This window comes from Erithacus rubecula (genome assembly GCF_903797595.1).
Source record: "Erithacus rubecula genome assembly, chromosome: 3".
Lineage (NCBI taxonomy): Eukaryota > Metazoa > Chordata > Aves > Passeriformes > Muscicapidae > Erithacus > Erithacus rubecula.
Genome location: NC_136689.1, coordinates 28,748,496 through 28,771,104, shown reverse-complemented (window position 1 = coordinate 28,771,104; position 22,609 = coordinate 28,748,496). Strand labels below are relative to the sequence as shown.

At 41.7% G+C, this 22,609-nt stretch overlaps 2 protein-coding genes across 9 annotated transcripts in view; one reads left to right on the top strand and one right to left on the bottom strand.

The window, feature by feature from the left end:
* The window catches only part of LOC306800329 (uncharacterized protein), a 28,644-nt gene extending 19,449 nt beyond the window's left edge, over nt 1-9,195 (bottom strand). For 3 of the 7 annotated variants that reach the window (XR_013773811.1, XR_013773812.1, XR_013773813.1), the window contains exon 1: nt 8,989-9,195. Coding sequence is in view for 1 of the 7 variants with exons in the window: in XM_079302330.1 (XP_079158456.1) it covers nt 3,535-3,663; nt 4,860-4,919; nt 8,989-9,158 (359 nt within the window). In the remaining 6 variants the exon portion in view is untranslated. Of the gene's footprint in view, nt 1-3,534; nt 3,664-4,037; nt 4,128-4,859; nt 4,920-8,988 lie in introns of all 7 variants that reach the window. The other 4 variants (XR_013773808.1, XR_013773809.1, XM_079302330.1 and 1 more) reach the window with 3 other exon arrangements.
* The window catches only part of SP4 (Sp4 transcription factor), a 29,201-nt gene continuing 15,093 nt past the window's right edge, over nt 8,502-22,609 (top strand). Inside the window, exons 1-3 of one of the 2 annotated variants that reach the window (XM_079302277.1) lie at nt 8,502-8,854; nt 9,529-9,629; nt 10,130-11,678. In XM_079302277.1, coding sequence (XP_079158403.1) covers nt 8,848-8,854; nt 9,529-9,629; nt 10,130-11,678 — 1,657 coding nt within the window. In that variant the 5' untranslated portion in view covers nt 8,502-8,847. Of the gene's footprint in view, nt 8,855-9,297; nt 9,427-9,528; nt 9,630-10,129; nt 11,679-22,609 lie in introns of those variants that run through there. The other variant, XM_079302278.1, reaches the window with a different exon arrangement.

Here is a 22,609-nt window from a genome sequence, read left to right as displayed (position 1 = left end):
AAATCTCTTGCGTACCAGCAAAGCCACCTGCTTAAAGCAGTCCTTTGTGGTAACAAGAATTTGCTACTCTTAGCCATATCCTTCAGTGGTATTTGAGCCATTAATCCTGGGTGCTTGAAATTATCTATTACTACAAGTTTATGACTATCTGGACCCGTGTTAGTGCACTTCATTCACAAGGGTTATTCTTCTACAATAAAATGCACTGAGACTTGAAGCTAGGTAAAAATTGAGTCTATGGCTCATGTTACCAGGTCTCTCTCCTCAGAAATTTCATGAAAACAGTATCCTATTGAAGAGTGAAGATTAGAAAATATATTTGAGACTATGGAATGTGCTTGTTCCATCTGTTTTCTTTTCTATTAGAGTTCAAGGAGGAAAAAATCTATCTACCATTCTCCCCCCATCTGCTGTACCTGTAGACTTGAATTTCCAGGTACATTCATTGATTTTCTCAAACAAGAACCAACACTGTAATTGACATGTCTCTCATGCAGATTTCATCTACATTTGCTAATACAAGCCCTGTGCAGACCTGGGTCACTGGTACCACATACAAAATTTGGATTACAAATTGCAAATAACGCAGGCATAGGGTACCCTGTTTATGCCTATATGTGTTACAGGCATGTAAACAAGTATCCTGGTTGAACTTCATCCTACTTTCCCATCCTCTGGTACTTTGTAAACTGCCAGCCCAGTTTCACTGCAAGAAATAGGTGAGAAAGATCATTAGTCCACAAGCTGGAGTCAATGATCCTGATGGGTCCCTTCTAACTCAGCATATTCTCTGATCCTGTCTTTGAACCGTTTAAGTTGAACTACTTTAAAAAGCTCATATAAAATGCCTTGGACCTATCACCACACCTGCCATCACAATGTCTCCATTTTTGGAAGATGAACTGAGCAAAAACATGCATGTGGGCAGGGCAGCAGTGCTTTCAGTGGCAGCACAGATGCAGGCAGACTTCCCGAGCCAGAAGCGTTTCCTGCACACAGTGGGCCACAAAAATGAGACTGCAAAGTTGGTTATGCATCAGATACAACTTTCTGGGTAGTCATATATTCTCAATGTTGACAAAGACAGGATGGTTTTGAGCATCACATCTGGCTCTATGAAAAGAGTTCTGCAAATGCAGATAGGGCAGCTCAGCAGCAAAAAGAGATTTCTAGAATGGGAAGTACAATATTAATGATAATAAGTTCAACTCTTTTTTTGGTGAGAAGATTAGTGTCTAAGTATGTTTTTGAGCAAGTGGAAGAAATAACTAGTCATACAGAGACCCAAAACACAGCTCCCCTATTTCAGTGCCCTGGCAGCATTTTGGAACTGGAAGGCCAACAGCAAGCAAGGAAATGAAATAATTTAGGATATTAAATTATCTATTATAATAAATATAATTATTTAGGAAATTAAAACAACCATTTTGATTGGAAATGGTAGTAGAGTTGGATATATCCTCAGCTGCATCAGGGTCACTGATGGGGAAAAATTTCTCTCTGCTATCCAGGCTGCAGCTGAGATAATGTTTTTTCCTAGCAGCTGGTACAGTACTGGGGTTTGTATTTAGTATGAGAATAATGTTGACAACACACTGCTGTTTTAAGTGCTGTTGAGAAACAATTACTCTAAATGAAGGGCTTTCCAGTTCCCCAAGCTTTGCAAGTGAACAGGTACACAAGAAGCCAGAAAGGAGCACAGCCAGGACAGCTGACCCTAACTAGACAAATGGATATTCCACAGAATACCATGCCCAGTACATAAACTAGGTGGAGTTGACAGAAGGAGACAATTGCTGTTCAGGGTTGGACTGAATGTTGATCAACAGGTGGTAAGCAACTGTATTGTGCATAATTTGTCTTTCTTGGGTTTGACTTTCATTTCTCTCTCTCTTTGTTGCCAACCTTTGTTGTTGTTGTTATTATTATTATGATAATCTAGTTTATGTTTGATGTTTAGTGCTTTATGTTTTATTGTAATTATTAACCTCTTCTTATGTAAACCCATAATTCTCTCCTCCCCATCCCACCAGGGCCAGGGGGCAGTGAGCTGTGTGTTAGTTTCTGGCTGAGGCCAAACCACCACATCCAGAAGTTCAAAGATCCATACTCTAGATCAAAAGGGAGGAGTCACTGTGCTGCGAGCTTTTTAAACTAACCTTGGAAGACAACTCTAAGGTTGGGTGATACATGAAGAAGTGTGGTACCTGGGTGTCCCACAACTCTCTCCTGGCCATGCTGACACAAGATTATGATCCCCCAAGCTCCCAGCACACTGAGATCCACAGACTGACCCATAGCACCACTGGAGACTGTGCCTGCACCCTGGCAGTCAAGCTCATGAGCTCATCCATTGGCAATCTTCACTGAGACTTTTCCAGTTACTGATTTAATTACTTTCAAGTGGTTGCTGGTTGTGTGTACTTGTCCACCTCAAAGAAATATCTTTTATTTTCTGTCAGACTTTATTCTACTCATAGCTTTTCTGCATTTCTTTTCTTTTAACATATTTAAGAGTATCTATCTCCTTATCAGAAGGAACTACAGGTTCCTTCTCCAGGTTTTTCCTAGCACTGATGATAGTAGGGCATGTCACATGCTTAGCCAACAGGGGTTCTCTGGCTTTGGAGAAAGGAGAAGAGAGAGAAGTACATCTGACAGAAGATTGGGACAGGAGGAAAGAAGCCAAAAAATTATTCATAGCAATGGCAAGTAGAATCAAATAACTCCCTGAGTTCAAATGTACTTCAGGCAAAACTTGATTTTAGTTTTCTAACTTGAAATAGATTGGGCATAGAAAAGTGTACAGAAGAGAATTAACATTCCTTTAAGATGGATCATCTCTATACTGGATGACATGATTCTGGGTATTGGAAAAAACACATTTTTGACCTGGTAGGGGAGGTTCATCATTGAATGTCCTGAAGTCAATTTCCACACTGTGTCCTTGGATATGCTGAACTCCTGGATAGCAGCTGTCACCTGTTACTGTGACAAGAAATAAAGTCTGATGTCTTGAGTAATGAGAGGTATATTTCACTTTCCCTTCCCAAGCTAAAAGCTCAATTTCACCATGTCTGATACAATGTGATCCAACAGACAGAGCTGATACAGTAGCAAGGTGTGGAGTGCATGGGCCCTGTCTAGATCCGCAGAAATCCTGTTCAGAGTAAGTGCTTGATTCATCACCTGAAACATACTTGCTTTCTCATAGTAACTGCAACACAGTAATGATGTGAGAAAATCCTGGGAGAATATCAGGTGAGTGAGAAGCAGGTGCAATGGAAAGTAGTACAAGGGAAGCTTTGTGTTTTAGGTCTGGAGAAGTTAGGACCATGGCAATCAGAACTGAAGCAATCATTTTTAACACTGGTCTTCCTGAAGGCAGGATTCTTAATCCAATCCTCCTGTGCTGTCTGAGGTTCCCCAGGCTGATGCATTTCCAAAGAGAGAATACTACAAAAGAAATCATTGCTTGAGTCCCTATGGTGTTGTCAATAGATGTTTTCCACAGAATCCAAGTAGGTCAAATACCTCTTGCTTAGGATCATGTGGAACAATGCCGAAGGAGCTTGCTTGCCAAGTACATGATTTCCACTGTGGCTCTGGTCCAGGCTCTTTCTGATCAGTAATGCTACACCATCACCAAATTCTTCAAAGTTGCTGTTGATGGAGTTGGGACAGTTTACAATAAAACCACCAGAAGTAAAAGAGTAAATATGCTCCCAAGCCTGCATGTATTTCTTGGGAAACATTTGAGTTCCATGGCAAAGCAGCACCAAGAGCACAAAGGGAGCATGAAAGAACTGGCAAAAGAGCATTTGGGCTGGCAAATAAGCTTCATTCAGAAATATGGTTATCTGGTACTTGATCTTATGCAATCCTGGCAGACAAAAATTACTCCTTCATATGTTTATGTAAATATCCTCACCACCACCCCCAGCTTCAGTGAGACAGTGTGGTCTTATAGTAGCTCAGCACCTTGTGTCTAAGGGCTGAAGCATTTTTAATCTAATACAAGCTACCACTGGACTTACAGTTTAGTGAAGCCACCATGTCATTACTGTCTCTGCTGTTTGCAGCTGCTGGCCTCTCGTCTCTCTGTCCAAATGAAACCTATGTGAGTGCTGGCAGAGAGTAGAGAAGGGAACCAATGAAACTGGAGCACGCAGACAGCTGTCTTTCCCTCCCCCTTCACGCCCCCTCTTTTTTTTTTCCCCCTTTTGTAAAGATATTCGGATGTTGTTCTGTTCAGCATTACAAGCCCCACTGTGCTCTAGAGAGTCATGCCTAAATAGGCTCAAAAATATCAGTCAGTGTGTTAGGTGAAAAATCAATGACAGCTTAAAGAGCAAGCCAGAAGTGATAAAGAATAAGGGAGTTTGGGAGCTTGAAAAGGTAGAGGGGAAAAAAAAAAAAAATAGCAAACTACAGGTGGGGATTTGGGGTGAGAGAATATTTTTGAGGTGGAGAAATGGATGGTTATTAGAACAAGGAAAGAAAATAGCAAAAAATAACGGGAAAAGCAAGACCCATGGAATTAAATTCACAGTTGGAGAAAAAAAAAAAATGAAACTATTAGGAAAACAGAAACAAATCATAGAAGAACTGACAAACAAGAGAGACAGAAAACTGCACATATGGATGAAGAGAAAGGATAATTAAAGTATCAAAACCAAGGAGCTAAGCTCTTTGTAGTTAAAATAGATATGCACTGTGAGAGACACAAAGCAACAGAGGCTCAGCATTAAGTGGATTTTCTTAGTTTGGGCTGTTGTGCAAACCAACCACCCTCATGTGATACTATGTCTGAGCTACATCTTGCCAGAAACCTCATATTTCAGTGGGTCTCTGCTCACCCACACATTTCCATGCTGTGCTCTTTTCCTGGGTGACAACACACTTCTAAAGTTCTGAGCCTGAAAGATAGCAGTGATGAAAGCTTTTTGTTTGATTTTTTCCTGCTTCTGATATTTTAGTTTCATAGATCCCTATTAGTTGGGACTCCTGTGCCAACAGACATACATCCTCAGACCTGATTTTTTTTTTCATATAACTCACCAGGTGACTATTGCTGACTTCAATCAAAGCCCACAGAGAACAACCAGTGTAAAGGTGCAAAGGGTGCAATTTGAGCAAGATTGACATTTAGAATTTGGGAAAGGGTAGGTGATATAGCAGTAACTATGGATGGTAAAAATAAAAAAAATTAAAATCATGTCCCTACTGAAACCACCTACATCACCACCATCTTTTATCTGTCACTTCTATCACTGGCTGAGTTGAGACAGATTTTACTCTTTGCAGCCTAGAGAAAATTTTTCAAAAGCACTGTACCTACAGTCTCAGATGGAAATCCAGTAAAAGTTTAAAAGTTTCCATAGGACCTAAAACCTCTGTCTCTCACTAAGAAAAAAAAAAGGAGAGTGACCTTGACAGCACATTTGCCTGTTCTTCATACATCCCCTCTTTCAGGAGGTGCCCCATACTCTCTTTTCCAGAGCTGAATGCATAGGGAAGCTGTGATGCCCTGAACAGCCTGACCCTACACCCCACACACTGTCCAGGGGCTGGAGCCCTCATGGAGCTCAGCCCTGGCCCCATGGTGGAGGTGACCCAGTCTCCTGCTCATCTGATGACCACTGGATCACCAGCAGGTCCAGTCACTACCTCAGACCTGCTTGGATGTGAGGGATGGTGCCCTGACCAGGAGGGCACTGCCCTGCCTTGGCAGTGACTCTCTAAGGGAGAAGCCCTACTCTTGCTGCTCCTTGGCACTGACTAGGAGGCACTGGAGCTTGGCTGAGCTGTAAACTGTGAGCTACTACCACTTGCTTGTCTGAGCACAAATAATTCAGCATTTGTAGGGCCACGATCCCTTCCCAACTGTTGTTGCTGTGAAACAAAAAAAAAAAATTTGCCATTTAGATAGAACAGGAATTCAAGACATTTTGGGAAATTTATAGATGACAGAAGGAAGCTTTAATTATGTTCTCTAAAAGCACAATTGTGAGATGTGCTTAGAATCCCTGTTCACAACAACTGGGCTGGACAGTCTGGGGAAGCAAGAAGTGAAAATACATTTACACTGTAGAAAACACAGAAGAGACAATCTTAACTATGTTATGTGTGATACCTTTTCTGTGTACCTTTCTTTGGAATGTTTTTGGAAATGCGCCAATTTCAGGGATATAGTTTTTAATTTTCACTGCTACAGTGGGTAAACTGGTAGCCTGTCAACAGTATGGAGCAATGCTCTGGGGATAAAACCACACCACAGTGACTGACACACATGAAAATTGTCTCTTTAGAAAACAGAAACCTTTAGAACTACAGAACTGTGACAGAGTTCAGAAAATTACTGTCTAGCCCTGCACTGGTGGAATCAACTACTCCCAGACCAGCCTGGCACATTCACATCTTAACTTCTCAAAAACTTCCTGTGAAGGGAGTTCCTTTGGCCCAACAATTGATCTGTTCTGGTGTCTACCATTACAATAGAACATAACAGAGCAGAGATTAAGAGCATGGCTGTGTTATGCTCGTAGTAGGGACAAACATCATTCATTCACTGCCACGACAATGTAACACTTGAACTTGATCCTTCAATGATCCTTGTGGGTTCTCCCAGTCTATTCTGTATTGTGATTTTCTACTTGTGACCTGTGTTTTCTCTCTGTAGAATGTCTGGAAACAGACATACCGAGCTTATGTCTATCATTTCCTTACTCTATAATGGTATTTCTACATTTCCCCTCTTCCAGAGGGTTTGTTGGAGGCCTGGAGGGGAGGGTGGCCTCCTCCCTTTGAAGGATGAAACTGTTGAACAGCTGGTAAAGAACTGCTTTGGCACTTTACCAGCTGTTCAACAGTTTCAAAGACAGTTTCAAAGAACTGCTTTGGCACTTTCATCTTATCATAGAATCATAGAATAACCTGCATAGGGAGGAAACCTAAAGATCATCTAGTTCCAACCCTTCTGCCATGTGAGGCTCATTCCACTAGACCAGGTTGCTCAGAATTCTATCCAGCCTAGCCTTGAACACTTCCAGGGATGGAGCATCCACAACTCCTCTGGGGAACCTGCTTCATGGCCTCATCCCCTCCACAGTAAATTATTTTTTCCTAGTGTCTGATCTAAACCTACTCTCAGACTGAAGCCATTCCCCCACTGTCACTACACTAGTCTCTCTCCATCTTTCTTGTAGGCTCCCTTTAGGTACTGAAAGGCTGCAAAAAGGTTAACCCTTAAGCCTTCTCTTTCTTTTCCAGGCTGAAAAACCCAAATCTCCCAGCTTTCCCTTGTAGGAGAGGTGCTCCATGCCACTCGTCATCATGGAGCCTGGTGATTTTGCACTTGAGAAACAACTTGGGCACATAACATGGAAAATTTAAACTAACAAAATTTGCACGTGTACCAATTTTATTTTTTTTTTTTTCAAATCTGCCTAAGGCTTACAGACATGGAGGTGGTTATTGTAGATCTACCATATTTTGCACCACATAGTTGCCACGACCAGCATCGGCTCGCTCCGCACCGGTCAGGCTGAGCCGCAGGGAACAGCGGCACAAGCATCGAGAGTAAACAAGAGCACCACGGCAATTCATCCGCTTTTAATCCGGCAGCAGCCAGCCTAGCGGAGCACAGCGCGCTGACTGACTCCCGCTTTGTGACTCCGCAGCGAGGCCGAGCGCTGACGGCTCGGGCCGGACCCGCCCCGAAGGCACCTGCCGGGCACCGCCGCCGCGCATGCGCGCCTATCGCCACCGCCAGCACCGGAACTACATATCCCGGCGTGCTGCGCGCGCCCGCCGCTGCGATCCAGCCAATGGGGAGGGAGGAAGCAGTTCCCGCCTCCACGGAGCAGGTGTGGACGCCATCCCCGAGCCACCCTTCCCCCGCCCGCAGGCAGAGGGCTGGCGCGGGAGGCTCTTACAAAGGAGCATAGCAGCGGCAGGGCGAATAGGCCCTGGTTTCCCAATGGGAGCCGCAGGGGTTCTCCTCCCCGCTCCCTGGACAGCCGGGGAAGCGGGAGCGGCGGCCGCACATCAGGGGGAGCGGCGGCTCGGGGGCTTCCCGCGCGCTGTCAGTTACGAGCGCGCGAGGCGGGCGGGCGCCACCGGGTTGGCCGGCGGCCGCGCGCGGCCCCGCCCGCCCCCTCGCCGGATTCGCTGGCGCCCGGGGCGCGCGCGCCGTCCATCATCGGCTCGAGCCGCGGCGGGACCCGGGGCTGAGGGCTCGGCCGGGCCCCGCCCCGCCCCGGCCGAGGCTCCGCCCCCCGCCCGCCCCTCCGCCCGGAGCTGTCAAGCGAGCGGCGCGAGCGCGGAGGCCCGGGCCGCCCGCACGACCCCGCCCCCGCGGAGAGCGCGCGCCTCGGCGGCCACGCCCCCCCCGCGCAGCGCGGGCGGGCAGAGCACCGGGAGGAGGAGGAGGAGGAGGAGGCCGAGGGCCCTGGGCCGCGGCCCGCCCCCGGCCCGCCCCCTGTGCCTGCGGCGTGGGGAGCCGGGCTGAGGCGGAGCGGGGCGACCGAGGGGCCGGCGGCTGGGCTCGGTTTCCTGCTCAGTGGGCGTCGTTGGGGCGCCGGCGGGCCCCGCCCCCGCGCCGCCCACCCTAGGCCGCGGCTGTCACTCAAGGCGGCGGGCTGAGGCCGGCAGCAGCGGCGGGCGGAGAGAGAGGCAGCTACGCCACAGCCCAGCGGCGGCCATTCGTGGAAAAATAGGCCGTCCCGCTCCTCCCAGCTCCGGCTGCGACCGGCCTTCTCCCCGCTACCCCCACCCCACCCTCCGCCTCCTCCTCCTCCTTCTCCTCCCCCCTAGAGCGGCGCCTCAGCGGGGCATTAATGCGGGATGAGCGGTATGTAACCCCCTCCCTCTCTCCCTCCTGTGCACACCCCTCCCTCCCTCCGCTCCTCCCTCCACCCTTCATCCCCCCTCTATCCCGCCCTCCCGGGTTCCCCCTTTTCTTCCCTCTGTTCTCCCCCTTCTTACCCCGTTCTTCTCTCGCTGCCCCTCCGCCCATCCGTGCTGCTTCCTCTTATGCCCCCTTTCTTCTCTTCCTCTCCTGCCTGCCCCTCCGGCTTGCCTCCTCCGTACCTCCCTCCTCCATTCCCTCTTTCTTCGCTAACCCTCCCTCCTGTGCACATCCTTCCCTCCTTCATTCCTCTTTTCCTCCCTCTTTCCCTCCCATGCACAACCCTCCTCCTGCCCCCTAAAGCATCGGCGGCCACTCAGTGGCCGTCGATGCTTTAGGGGGCAGGAGGAGGAGGAGGGTTGTGGGTGGTTTTTTCCTGCTGTCTCTGGGAGAGGAAACCAAACCTCCCCTTTCTGGGTGTTAACTCTCCAGCCCCCATGGGTTGGGTTTCAAACCACGTTTCTTAGGACTCGTTCTTTTGTAATAATGATTTGTACTGTTGTTTTTATGAAGAGGCAAAAGCGACAAGCTGGGAACCAAAAAGGATATGCTCGTAGGTTTTGTTATTGTATAAATGAAGGTGAATAATTAACCTGTTACACTTGATATTTTTGCAGATCAAAAGAAGGAGGAAACTATGCCCACAGAGGGAGAGAAATCTCCCGAGGCAGAGAATAACAACAATAATAATAAAAAAGGGAAAACTGGAGGCTCACAGGTAAAGAACACACACCCGAATAGGGAAGTGCCCAAACTATTAGCATTTAAAATGAAATGTTCAGCTAACAGCATTTCCTGCTCAGGGCATCTTTCTTTGGGTTGGATGTAACACAGTTGGTTGGGTGCAATGTTTTTACTGCCTGGACATGTTTGTTTGATTGCGTTTTGCAGTGATCAGCTGCTTTCCATGTAATAGAAGCATTTAAACATTATTTTCTTTATTTTAGAGGGGGGGGAAAGACTGAATTCATGATGCAGTTGAGGTCTTAGCTGTCATATAATTATTGATAATTAGGGACTTTTAGGAACACTATATTTAAAGATTATTTACAACAATTCATACTTCCTTATTCAGAACTGTATCATTGGATTCTATGCAGAAGCACCTTTTTTTTTTTTTTCCTTTTGGCTTCCTGTGCAAACCTTAATGCTGACTTCTGATGGTTCATACTTGCATTCTTCTCCTGAATCCTTTCTGTTTTCTCTTCTTATGGATAGGATTCTCAGCCGTCACCTCTTGCTTTGCTAGCAGCCACTTGCAGCAAAATAGGAACTCCTGGTGAAAATCAAGGAACTGGACAACAGCAGATTATTATAGACCCAAATCAAGGTTTGGTGCAGCTTCAGAATCAGCCACAGCAGTTGGAATTGGTAACAACTCAGCTTGCTGGAAATGCTTGGCAGCTCGTTGCCGCAACTCCTTCTGCTTCAAAAGAAAATAATGTTCCTCAACAAGGATCTTCTGTTGCCTCAAGTGCAGCGAGTCCCTCCAGCAGTAACAATGGAAGTACATCTCCTTCAAAAACCAAATCGGGCAATTCTTCTTCGACGACCCCTGGACAATTCCAAGTGATTCAAGTACAGAATCCAAGTGGTAGTGTCCAGTACCAAGTGATTCCACAGATTCAGACCACGGAAGGTCAAATCAATCCATCCAGCGCTACTGGTCTGCAAGACATACAGGGTCAAATTCAGCTTATTCCTGCAGGGAATAATCAAGCTATCCTCACAACTGCAAACAGGACAGCTTCGGGAAATGTTATTGCTCAAAATCTGGCAAATCAGACAGTTCCAGTCCAAATTAGGCCTGGTGTTTCCATACCACTGCAACTGCAAACTATTCCTGGTACTCAGGCACAAGTTGTAACAACCCTACCTATCAACATTGGTGGGGTAACCCTGGCTTTGCCTGTGATTAACAACGTTGCCACTGGAGGAAGTTCAGGGCAAGTTGGGCAGTCTACTGAGAGTGGCGTTTCCAATGGAAATCAGCTGACATCTACACCTGTCACTTCTGCCTCTGGTAGTACCATGCCAGAGTCTCCTTCCTCATCTTCCACAGCTACAACCACTGCCTCGACATCTCTGACTAGCAGTGACACACTGGTAAGCTCTGCAGAAACAGGCCAATACACAAGCACAACAGGCAGCAGTTCAGAGCAGGCGACTGAAGAACCTCAAACAACTGCTACAGACTCCGAAGCGCAGAGCTCCAGTCAGCTTCAGTCCAATGGGATACAGAACGTTCAGGATCAGTCAGGTTCCCTTCAACAGGTCCAGATCGTAGGTCAGCCTATTCTGCAGCAGATACAGATCCAGCAGCCTCAACAGCAGATTATTCAGGCCATTCCTCCACAGTCATTTCAGCTCCAGTCAGGGCAGACTATACAGACCATCCAGCAGCAGCCTTTGCAGAATGTTCAGCTACAGGCGGTGAGCCCAACTCAGGTGCTCATCAGGGCTCCAACTTTAACACCATCAGGACAGATCAGCTGGCAAACTGTGCAGGTTCAGAATCTGCAAAGCCTTTCAAATCTGCAAGTTCAAAATGCTGGGTTACCCCAACAACTAACCATTACCCCTGTGTCTTCAAGTGGTGGCACAACCATTGCCCAGATTGCTCCAGTGGCTGTTGCTGGTACCCCCATCACTCTGAATGCTGCCCAGCTTGCTTCAGTACCTAATCTTCAAACAGTAAGTGTTGCCAACCTGAGTGCTGCAGGTGTTCAAGTTCAAGGAGTTCCTGTTACCATTACCAGCGTTGCGGGTGAGTGATCTGACAAAGTTTTGGGGTTTTGCTTATTTGTAGGGTTTTTTTGTTTTGTTTGTGGTGGTTGTTTGCAGCTTTGGTTTGGTTGTTTGTTGTTTGGGTTTTTTTGCTGTTACAAGAATACCAGATAATTTTAGATTAACACTCTTTCTTCAGAATTTTCTGTAATGAATGTTAAACCCTAAACTGTGAGGAAATATCTTACACTTATCACTAAAAAATCAGATTTTACAGTAGCTGACATTTTTGCTAAGCATTAATTAATATTACCAGTTGCGTCAGTTGAAATGGAAGTGTTTGTATTTGATAAACTGTACTTAAATATTTCTGTCCTCCATCTTACTAAAGACATGTAGGCTCCAGAAATGAACATGAGACTTTACTGTTAGAGCATTGATATGTTTGAAAAACAACACGAAAAAGCTTTTTCCAACCAGGAATGTTCCTAATCTCCTTTTGGGGGATGTAGAATGAGAAGTGACAATATGTGAGTTGGGATACCTTGTGTCCGGGCATGCATTCATAAGGAACTTCTCGTTGCATTCTGACTGGTTCATAAAGTTGTTCCCTTAGAAGTTTGAGTTCTGCTAAGAGATTGAGTGGAATAAGGTATGCTTGCACATAATTTCTGTGGCTTGCTTTAAAATAAAAAGATAAAACTAACTGGTGACTATACTTCAGTACTTGCTGCTGAACTTTTGATGTGTACTATGAAATGCCTATTTGGTTATGCTGGTCTAATAGTTGGGAAAGGAGCTATTAAAAGGCTCTAGGCTTGATAACTGAGCTTTAGTTTTACAGTAAACTCTGCAATGTCTCTGCAGTGTCCTGCAAGGACAACTCTTTATGTAAAATTTGCTAACTTCTAATGTTTCAGATAAAACTTGATTTAGGTAGGAGTTAGCTTTGTCAGCTTGATAACTACTTATCTAAGCTTGTGTTTATGTCATAGAAGTGAAAGTCTTCTATTGTAGTAGTTACAATCAACTCTTCTCAACAGCAGCCTGACTATAGGCACAGTTTTTTACTGTAAAACTGTTAGAAAAAACACATAATGTTTAACTGTTGTCCAGTTTGCATAAGCAAATATTAGTATCATATTGACTCCTACATGGTTTGGCTTTTTATAATTGTATGCTAAGATGACAAAGGTTTAACTGGGCAAAAGATTGTTCTCTTTAATTAAAATGCTTTTGAGGAGACATAACTACTGATATAGTTTAGTAGTAAGAAATTTGCTTTTGGGAGAATTTTGTCTGCTATGGTACTTCTCAGCATGGAATGGGATGTTGAAGTACTAAGAGCTGAGTTAGATGTGCTGAACCTGGAGTGTCTCACAAGTGTTAATCTGGGTAATCAGAATTAAAATCTTGACCTTGTGTTTAGCTGTAATGGTTCAAAGAGAAGTTTTGGTTAGCTGTAACTGAGCAGCTGCAGTCCTGTTTACCTTGGAACACTTTTTTTCTTGATGGAAAGATGCTGGTTGAAGGTTTTCGTAGACAAAAGTCTCTACTTCTGTAGGAAGCCTGCTTTGGGAACAGCCTAGATTTGGGGGTGCTAGAAAAACCTTTCTGCGTGTAGGTTTTTCTCTCTGCTTATTAATGGTGTACACACAGTACACACTAGCAGGTATTAGAACAAGAGATTCTGTATATCATCTTTGTACGTTGTATTGACCCTAGCTGTACTTGTATATGATGTCTTTTGGAAAATAAAGGGATTGAGATTGGTAACTTGGGGATGAAAAAAGAGCAATGAATCATAAGTATGGTCCTGGACAAGCCAAGCCTTAGTCATACAGTGTTTGTATGTCAATTAGACTACATTTTGTGACCTAGAGTTCCTCTTCATTGTGCCCACTCTCTCCCGCCCTGCTCCTGCTAGGCTTTACACCTGTTTCCATAATTTTTTGGCAGCAGTGAATCATAGAAACATAGAATAATTTGGATTGAAAGAAACTTTTAAAGGTCATGTAGTTCAACCGCTCTGCAATGATCAGGGACATCTTCAACTAGATCAGGTTGCTCAGGGTCTCATCCAACCTAGCCTTGAATATTTCCAGGGATGGGTCATTCACCACCTCTCTGGGCAATCTGTTCCAGTATTTTGCCACCCTCATTGTAAAAAACCCTCTTTCTTATGTCTAATCTACACCCACTCTCTTTCATATTAAGGCCATTCCCCACTGTCCTGTCACTACATGCCCTTGTAGAAAGTTCCTCTTCAAGTCTCCTGTTGCCCCTTTAGGTATTGGAAGGTGCTATAAGGTCTCCCCAGAGCCTCTTTTCTTCAGACTGAGCAACACCATTTTTGTCAGTCTTTCCCCACAGAAGAGGTGCTTCACCCCTATAAGTATCCTGACATTTTTTCCTTTCCTTTGTCAGTAAGGTTCTATTTCTCACCCAGGACTTGATGTTTAAGAGAAAGAACAAGCTTTGTGAATGCAGAGATTATTTGTAATTTCCTTCTCTTACTTATCTCTGCTTCTGTCCAATGAAACTTCCTAATTCTACAGTGTGGAAATAGAAGACATGGTAAAATGGAAAGTGAAGAACATGATGTGCAGTCCCTAATGCTGTATTAAGATTCCAATGAAAGAATGGTTATGGAATAGAAAATTGCAAACATGCTAAGATCTAAACTTTGCTTGCCACCTAAATAGAATAAGCTGACTTGATCAGGGTTGTTAATTTCCTCAGGTTTGCTGGTTTTTATTTGAAATGTTTTTGTTTTTTTTGTTATTCCCAGGCATCATTACAGGAAACCTTTTGAAAAACAAAGAGCTCAGCTACTTCAGTATCTGCAGACTGGTATTTCTTTTCTGCAGTACCTGAGCTTGCCAGTGTGAAGTATCCTGAAAATAAGCTGAACTCTCCACAAGTAGATCATTCACCACAAATGAGCAGTAGAAGTAGGTGTTAGAAATGAGCTGTATGGAGGATGCCCAGAAAATTTTAAGGAGAAGGCTGAGTGAAGAACCCATCCCATGCATTGATTCAGGTGCCCTAACTTTGTTAGGAAAAGAAGTTACTTTGTCCTTCAATCAAACCCTTTAATCAAGCCAGCTGAGTTTCTAGGAAAAGAACGTTTAAAATCACAATAAAAAAATCACAATAAATCACTAGCTTTGTATTTGTGTCATATTTCTGTTCCATGAACAGTGGTTTTCCTGGTTATTTTTACTGTGAGATATTTAAGCACTTTTTTCTTCAGTTTTTCAGTATTATCTGAAATCATAAAGCAGAAAAATAGTTTAGAATTATAAAAAATTGTTCATTTATAGATAGTTTTCAGATATGGGGGAAGTTGTGCTTTTGTTTTTTGGGTTTTTTTAATTGTTGTTTTGTCACAGGGATTCTAAATTCCAAAAGAGAAAAATTTCACATTGGAAAGAAAAGCATTAAAATCTTCTGATAAATACTATATTTTGGTCCAGCTTTCATAACCTTTGTTACTGAGAGTCTACTGTAAACCTAGCAAGATGCATAAGTGTGTTGGGGTTTTTTGTTGTGTTTTTCTGGTAAAGTTCAAAAACTGATGCTGGTAAGTACCATACTTAGGGTTATATGCTGCATGTGGTCAAAAAGCCAAGGAAAGCAGAGAAGTTCTTACATTCTTTTTTTCTGGTCTGAGGGAAAACTTCAGTGTCAATGATGAAAATGTATTTTTTTACTGTGAGAGCAACTGAGTACTGTCACAGGTTACCCAGAGAAGTTGCAGACTCTCCATCTTTGGAGATATTCAGAAACCGTTTGGATATATGGACAACTTTCAGTAGGTGGCCCTGCCTGAGCAGGGTGATGGGACCAGATACTCTCCAGAGATCTCTTAAAGCCTACACCAATATGTGATTCCATTAAATTTTATTAAGGTGTACGAAGTGTCAGTCAAAGGCTTAATTAAGTGTACAAAAGGAAGTTTTTATCTTCTCATTCAGTTAAGTTTCTGATCGTTAAAACCAGGTCTTTAAACAGTTGTTTAATTAAGAGGTAGACAAACAACAGGCTACATAAAAACCACATAAAAACATTCAGGGATCTACTAATACCTGCCTGGCTATGAGATCAGTACCTGTCATAGCCTTTTACCAATCTAATTGTGCACTAAGTATTTCTTCTCTGCTCTGTCAGTTGTTGTTTTGCACGTGGTTCCCTGTGGAAGGAGATAGCCTGGAGTGTTACAGGTGGCAACTTCCTGAATTTAGCCCCTGTAGTCTTGGGAAAAGCAGATACTGCAGAGTACCCTTGCCTTTTTTCAAGGCTTCTGCTGTGAGAGTTGCAGATGCAAGTTCAAAGGATTCAAAGTCCCCAGCAGGTTTTTAAAATAAAATAAGGTATCTTTTGCCTTTTTAAAGCTTATTTTCAGGTCCTTCGATTTGTATAGATGTTTTAATCGATAATATACAGGTCTATTTGAAATAAACTGATTTTAGTACTAGTGATTCTAAGAAAAATATACAGTTTGTAAAATTGTTTCCTTTCAATAGACCAAGTTGTTTTGTCCGATTGGTTGGTTTTGGTGTTTTCTTTCTCTCTCTTGTTTTTTTTTTATTTTTAAGTGTTTTGGTTTTTTTCGGTTTTTTTGGGCTTTTTGGTGGGGTTTTCTGGTTTTAGGGTTTTTTTTGTTTGGTTGGTTTGTTGTCCCTCAGAAAAAAAATCCCTCTTTCATATGAGAAAACAAAGTAATATATCAAACTCATATCTACCTTAATTATAGATCTTAGAGTAATTTTGTTACATGATGATGGAGGTGTTTGCCCCATGCAAAAGTGAATTAGATGATTTTATTTTAAAACAGTGAAAAATATTGTTTGTATTTGTTGTTATACTTGTTCTAAGAGTTTTTACTTGTTTTAAACAAAAGTCATCAGATTCCATCACCTTGCAGCACAAGTTCAAGCCGTTTTCTTGAAGATGAGTGGAGACATTGCCTGAATTATGGAGAATCTGGAGTTCATCCACCCAAAATAACCTGGAGCAATGACTTCTGTTCAGTGGAACAGTCTGTTGTCTGGCAATAGTAAAGCTGGATTGTTTTAAGTCTTTTGTAGGGGTGTGCAATGGGCTCCAAAATAGTTCTTAATAGCAGTGAAATCCAATGCCAAGTGTTCTTATTGGGGTACTTAAAAATATAATGAGCCTTGCCATTCTGTTTCATACTGTCTAGTAGTGTGAGCTACTAAGGCATTTCTCTCTTTGGCCAGATACTTTCACATTACTATGACTAGCAGTTGTGCAATTTGTCAGTACCTTGAGGTCTCCTGATTTATGGTGCATTTTTCCACTTGTCCACGTGTCCAGGTTCAGCCTGTCTTCATAGCTTTCCCTTCCCTTTCCCTCTTTATTGACTCTTCTTTTGTGATAGTCACTAGTTTTAGGACTTGCAGTTCAAAGACTCCATATATTGTTTAGACATTACTCTCATTCTGGGTTCAAAGTTTGGTGAGGACATTGAAGCATTCTACCCAATTCTTTAAACAAGCCCCTACCAACCAGTCAGTCTCATTTCTGTGTCAAGTATGGAACATGATCAGCTATGTCCAGGAATATGGTTACAGAGGTGGTTAGAAACAGCCAACATGTTATCCCAAATGTACTCCAAACACAGCTTCACAGAGGGCAGATAGTGCCTGACTAATCCAGTGGCCTTCTGTAGTGGAGTGACTGTATTGGTAGGTAGAGCTGCTGATATAGTCTACTTCATCTGCCATGATTTATGTAGGGGTTTTTGTCATAGTCCCTCACAGTAGCCTTGGAGAGATATGGATTTTATGGATGATAGGGAAGTGGCTGGATGGCCACATTCAGAGTTGCCATCCATGGTGTTCAAGGTGAAGTTGGGTAGGTCTTTGAGCAATGTGATCTAGCTGACGATATCCCTACCCATGGCAGGAGGATCAGAACTACATGATCTTTAAAGATGTTTAAAAATGTTTTAAGACCCAAAACATTCTATGGTTCTATGAATATAAGAATCAAGTGTTTCTAACCCTATCTCATGCTGACTGCAGGTGATGCACACAAGAGCAGTGCTCAGATTCTCTACCCTCATTCAGTCATCTGCATATTCCTAAGCCAAAAGTGGGAATCTTCTTTAAAAACAAGTTTAATAATTATTTATGGATTTCTTTTCTCTGAGTTTGTCTTTTCTGAGTCTACTAATTTCTTTATGCATTCCGTATTTGGCTGCAATATATTGTATTTTAATTGTTCCATAAGACATGTTTTTATTTAAAGTTCTGAAGTTCCTCTGTCATGAAATTAAAATTACCTGATTAATCTTCATAATATTCACAGTCTCTTATTATTCTCTATTACATATACTAAATTTTGAGGAAGGCAAAGGTGTTTAGTCTGAAGTCCTGGAATATTACACTTTCATTTTGATAACAAATCCTGTGGGGCTCCTCTTGTCTTAATGTAATAGTAAGTATATCTAGAAACAGAACTCACTGAGTAGTGTAGCTAAGCAAGAAGGGATTCCTGTGGGTGGTAAGAAGGTGAAAAAGGTTTAGAATAGCCATATTGCATACAAGTGGACTAGCAAATATAAACACCAAAGGAGGAAGTCAAAGGAGCTGAAGGATAAGGGTTGCATTATTTATTTTTTAAAAATAGCATGCAATGTTTTCATGAATGTTCATTGACAAGCAAGATGCAGCAAGCATCTTGAAAGAAATAACCTGCAAGCTGTGGAATCTGTAGTAAAAAGATAAGTACAAAGTACTGAGCTGTATTAAAAAAACAAAAAAGAAACAAGCAAAAAAACATGTCTGTCTTGGTTTTTTACTTCATAGTATGTGACTTGGCATTCTGAGAGTTTAGACTGGAGAAGTATAGAAATGTAACATACTTTTTCCAAAGTCATGAAAGGTCACAACTGTTCTCAGGCTGCCTTGAGCTGAGAATTGTTGCAGAACCCCAGTGTCTTAAATATTACACTACTGGCATCCTTTTCAAATGTTTCAAAGTAATTACAGAAGCATTTAGTCTCCTAATGACAAAATTGCTTTTGTTATGGGATTTTCTTAAAGTGGAATTCAATACACTGGCAGAAACAGTTTGACAACAAACTGCAATTGAAAACAAACTACAATGGAAAGCAAACATTTGCCATGGTGATGGTAGCATAAAATAAAAGTGTCGATATACTGGTTCTAAACTTGATGCCTAAGGAATGTGCAATCTGCCTGTTCAGATAAATTGCCAGTGGAGAATAACCTGGTAAATATGCCTCAGTAAAATGAGGGTTTTTTGCCTGACCTGTGAGTAGCAAGGCATGACTTCATCATTACTTCTAAAATAAAGTGGGAAGGAGAAGCATTTCAAGTACCAACTTTGCTCATGATTGCCAGGTAAAATAGGCTTAAAATGAGCTATTTTTATGCTATAAACTTCAAGAACAAAATGTAAGCCTTAAAGTCTTCAAAGAAGAATGTCACTTAAGCTGTATTTCCATATCAGATTGTGTCATATATACAGATGCAGTCTCTTGAGAATATTGAGGTTTGCCATCCCCTCTCCCAATCCCTAATTGTCAGAAATCAGAGCATATAGAACAGGAGAAGAAATGGCTGAGCTTTCTTGTTCATAAAATGCCAAGCAACTGAATGGAGTGATATGGCAAATCTTTAACAACTTGTTAGTATTTTTGCTTTTTTAAAGCATACTTAGATCTGCACTAAGCCAACCTTCTTGTTCTTCCATTATCACCTTGTGCAAGAGAAAGACAAGATGCATATTCAAAATTTAATTTCAACAGCTTCCTCACTGTAACTTAAATTTTCAAGTACCTTTAATTTAAAACTTAATTAAAATCATATGACTTTGTATCTGGTAGATGAAATAATTTCTTACTGTTATAGTAAATTTAACAAGCTTTTTAGTTGCAGTGGTGATAATTGGAAAAGCTGACTATATGGAATGGGATGTTGTGTTCTAAGAGGAGTATCAGTTTCAAGTGAAACAGTGTTACTATTGCGGGTTACCCTGTGGAGAGCCAAGAGTTGAACTCCATGATGCTTGTGGGTCCCTTCCAACTCAGGAGGTTCCATGATTATTGAAAAATAATTCTTTTTTTTAGTGGTCATTGATTTTTAATGGCTAATTTAGTTAATAAAAATAGCTTGATTTGCATGCTATAGCATAATAGCTCTAGAAGTAGTCAGGACTTCATAATGAAGTATCATTTTTAAAATTAATGTTTTACTCTGGTTATGACAGTTTCATCAAAACAGTAGCTCTGGACATCTGCAGTCTCTTGAGCAATGTAGCATCAGGGCATATGCTTAGTTTAGTTAGGAGTATGGTTGTGCAGCAATAGTGATTTCTGTATGCATCTGTTGCTAACAGAGAATCCGTTGATGTCTAATGCTGCTGAGAGTTGATAACAGTCACATACCTTCATCAGCTGGTCATTGGGAAAACTGTATCATGCCAACATACATATTTAATCTTCATGGATTTGCAGACTACTATTACTTTGTTGTAAAGAGAGAATTATCTGTTAATATCTTCCTGCCAGAAAGCCCCTTGGGATGCATGCTAACTACAAGCCTGAGTTTCCTTAATTATGGTTTCAAGTGATGATGTGACCACTTTTCCCTTGAGAAAAATATTGAAGTTTAAGAAATGCAGAACTTGGTCTTCTTGTTTCTTTGGTCATCAGGAAGTAACTGACAAAAGTGTGAAGCTTTTCAGTTTGTTCTAATCATAAAAACAAGACTCAGTAAACAGTTCTGCAGGTTTAACAGTGTTACAGAAAATGTCAGAACTTTTATGGGTTTGGATCTTACAGATTTATGTGGCCCTGTTTTTGTGATTCTATACTATGTAGTTTTGTTGGTCCTTGCCTGATGAAGGCTATAACAAAATTTCAGTTTTTACATCTTTAATAAACAAGTCACTTTTAATATTGGCCAGTCTGTTCATCCATAAGCTGTTAATAAAACCAAAGGTTGTGGCTCATGTTTAGTTTTGCTGTGTAAGATCTTTAAAAATGTTTTATGAATCTTGTTTTTTTCCTGACAGTATCTTTTAAATTCCTTTTAATCACATTGCCTTTTTTTTTTTTTTTTTTTTTTTTTTTGCATATTTACTTTTATCTTGTTCAACACAACAACATTTCATATAGCCAAAATATTTGCTTCAAGGAAATTAATGAACCTTCTAGTCAAGTGTAAAATATTTAAGCCAGCTAAAGCATAGTCAAAATCCCATAAGACCCACCCAGAAAAGCTCCCAGCCCTACCTCCCAAAATCCAAATAGAGTACTGTAATCTTAGCTTCTATTTTTTCATGTTAGCCTACTTCTGTCCTTTCAAGATTCAGTAATTACTACTTCATAACAATATTCATAAATTGAATGGAGATGCAGAAAATGACACCTTCTGAGTGTGTGCTTTTTTTGCCATATGGCAGATGTGTGTAAGATAGACATTTTAATTTTGTTTTGTTTTGGAATTTTTGTTTCATTTCAGTTTGTCAGGGATTGAGTTCCTCTGGTCAGATTACAAAGACAGTCCACAGGTTTCTTTCTAGTCCTACCCCTGTTTAAGAGTTAGGGAAAAGAGGTAAAGGAAAGAACTGGGCCACATTCTGTTGTGGCTATAAGCTGTAGAATAATCTGAGAATTGGGACAAGGGAATGGAGGAGAGGAAGATGTTCCATAAAAGTAAATCTGAGAATCTCAGTTTCTTGCATCTGCTGCTAGTTTCCATGCAATGTGTCTGATACTTTGCAGCACAGCTGGTGCTTGAGTTTTCAGCTGTTGCTCTAAGTTTCAGCATGCAGAAAATTACTTGTGTTCATCTGCGGAGAAGTGTTCTTGAGCACTCACCCTAAATATACTTTTCTTTTTAACAATTCATTCAATAATGATGTAAATGAGGTTTTTTTGGAAGGGTCTCTTTTCATTAGTATAACAAGTTACTTTTCTGGTTCCATCTTCTTCTTTAGAATGCTTAATAAATAGACTGTGTTTTCTTTTCATTTGAATAGACAGTATCCAGAACAACCAGAGACATTACTTTGCTTTAACTGAAACCACCAGTTGGTTGTTCAAGACTAAATTTTGTGAAATTGTAGCTCTGTGTTTGATTTTCATACTGTTTTTGTATGGGTCTTTCTGTCTTGTACTTGTGGTAGCTCTCCTATTTTTAATAAATTAATAAAAAGTAAACTTGCTTTCGCTTTAATGAAAAGTTCTACCAGCTGGGAAAGCTTATTTTCTGGGTCAAAGTGCTGAATTTCCCTCAGGTTGTCCTAAAGTGCTTGGGTAAAGCCTTACATTTTTGAAAAATCATTGAAGTAATATGGTGAAACTTCTGGGGCATTGATTTAATTTTGTTGCCAATATGATTCTTGCACTAAAGGAAACAAACTTTTTTTTTTTTTTAAATGCTTAAACCCTTCAAACTTTATTGCCTTAAATCTCACTCTTGAAGCAGTACTTTCAACAGAAGTTAAGCATAGTTATGCTATTCAGTAATTTTTTTAACATGCTGTGACTTAAAAAGCTTTTGAAGAAGGTTATAACAAGTTCTTACAAACTTTGACAAAGTTAGCCATGGACAAAAGATAGAAGCTTGCTGCAGTGCCCCCGTAGGAGGTAGAAAAAACAGAGGTCTGTTTGAAGCTGCAGTTTGCACTGGAAACTTTCTGCTTGTTGTAGCATCTGGACACAATGCTGTGATTTGTGATGACCCTTGTAGTAGTTGGGTGAATCCAATCCCTCTCCTTACCCTGAACTGATCTTCTCTATAGAATGTGTGGGTCCCTTGTATCAATGCTTGCAGTTTCTGTTCTGGGGAATTCTTCTTTTGTCACATATTGTTTCTTCATAAATCTTTATTAACCACTGCTTAGAAGAGAGAGCAGAACTGTCAGCATACGGCATCATCTTCTGTGTAGATATTTAAATTCAGTGCT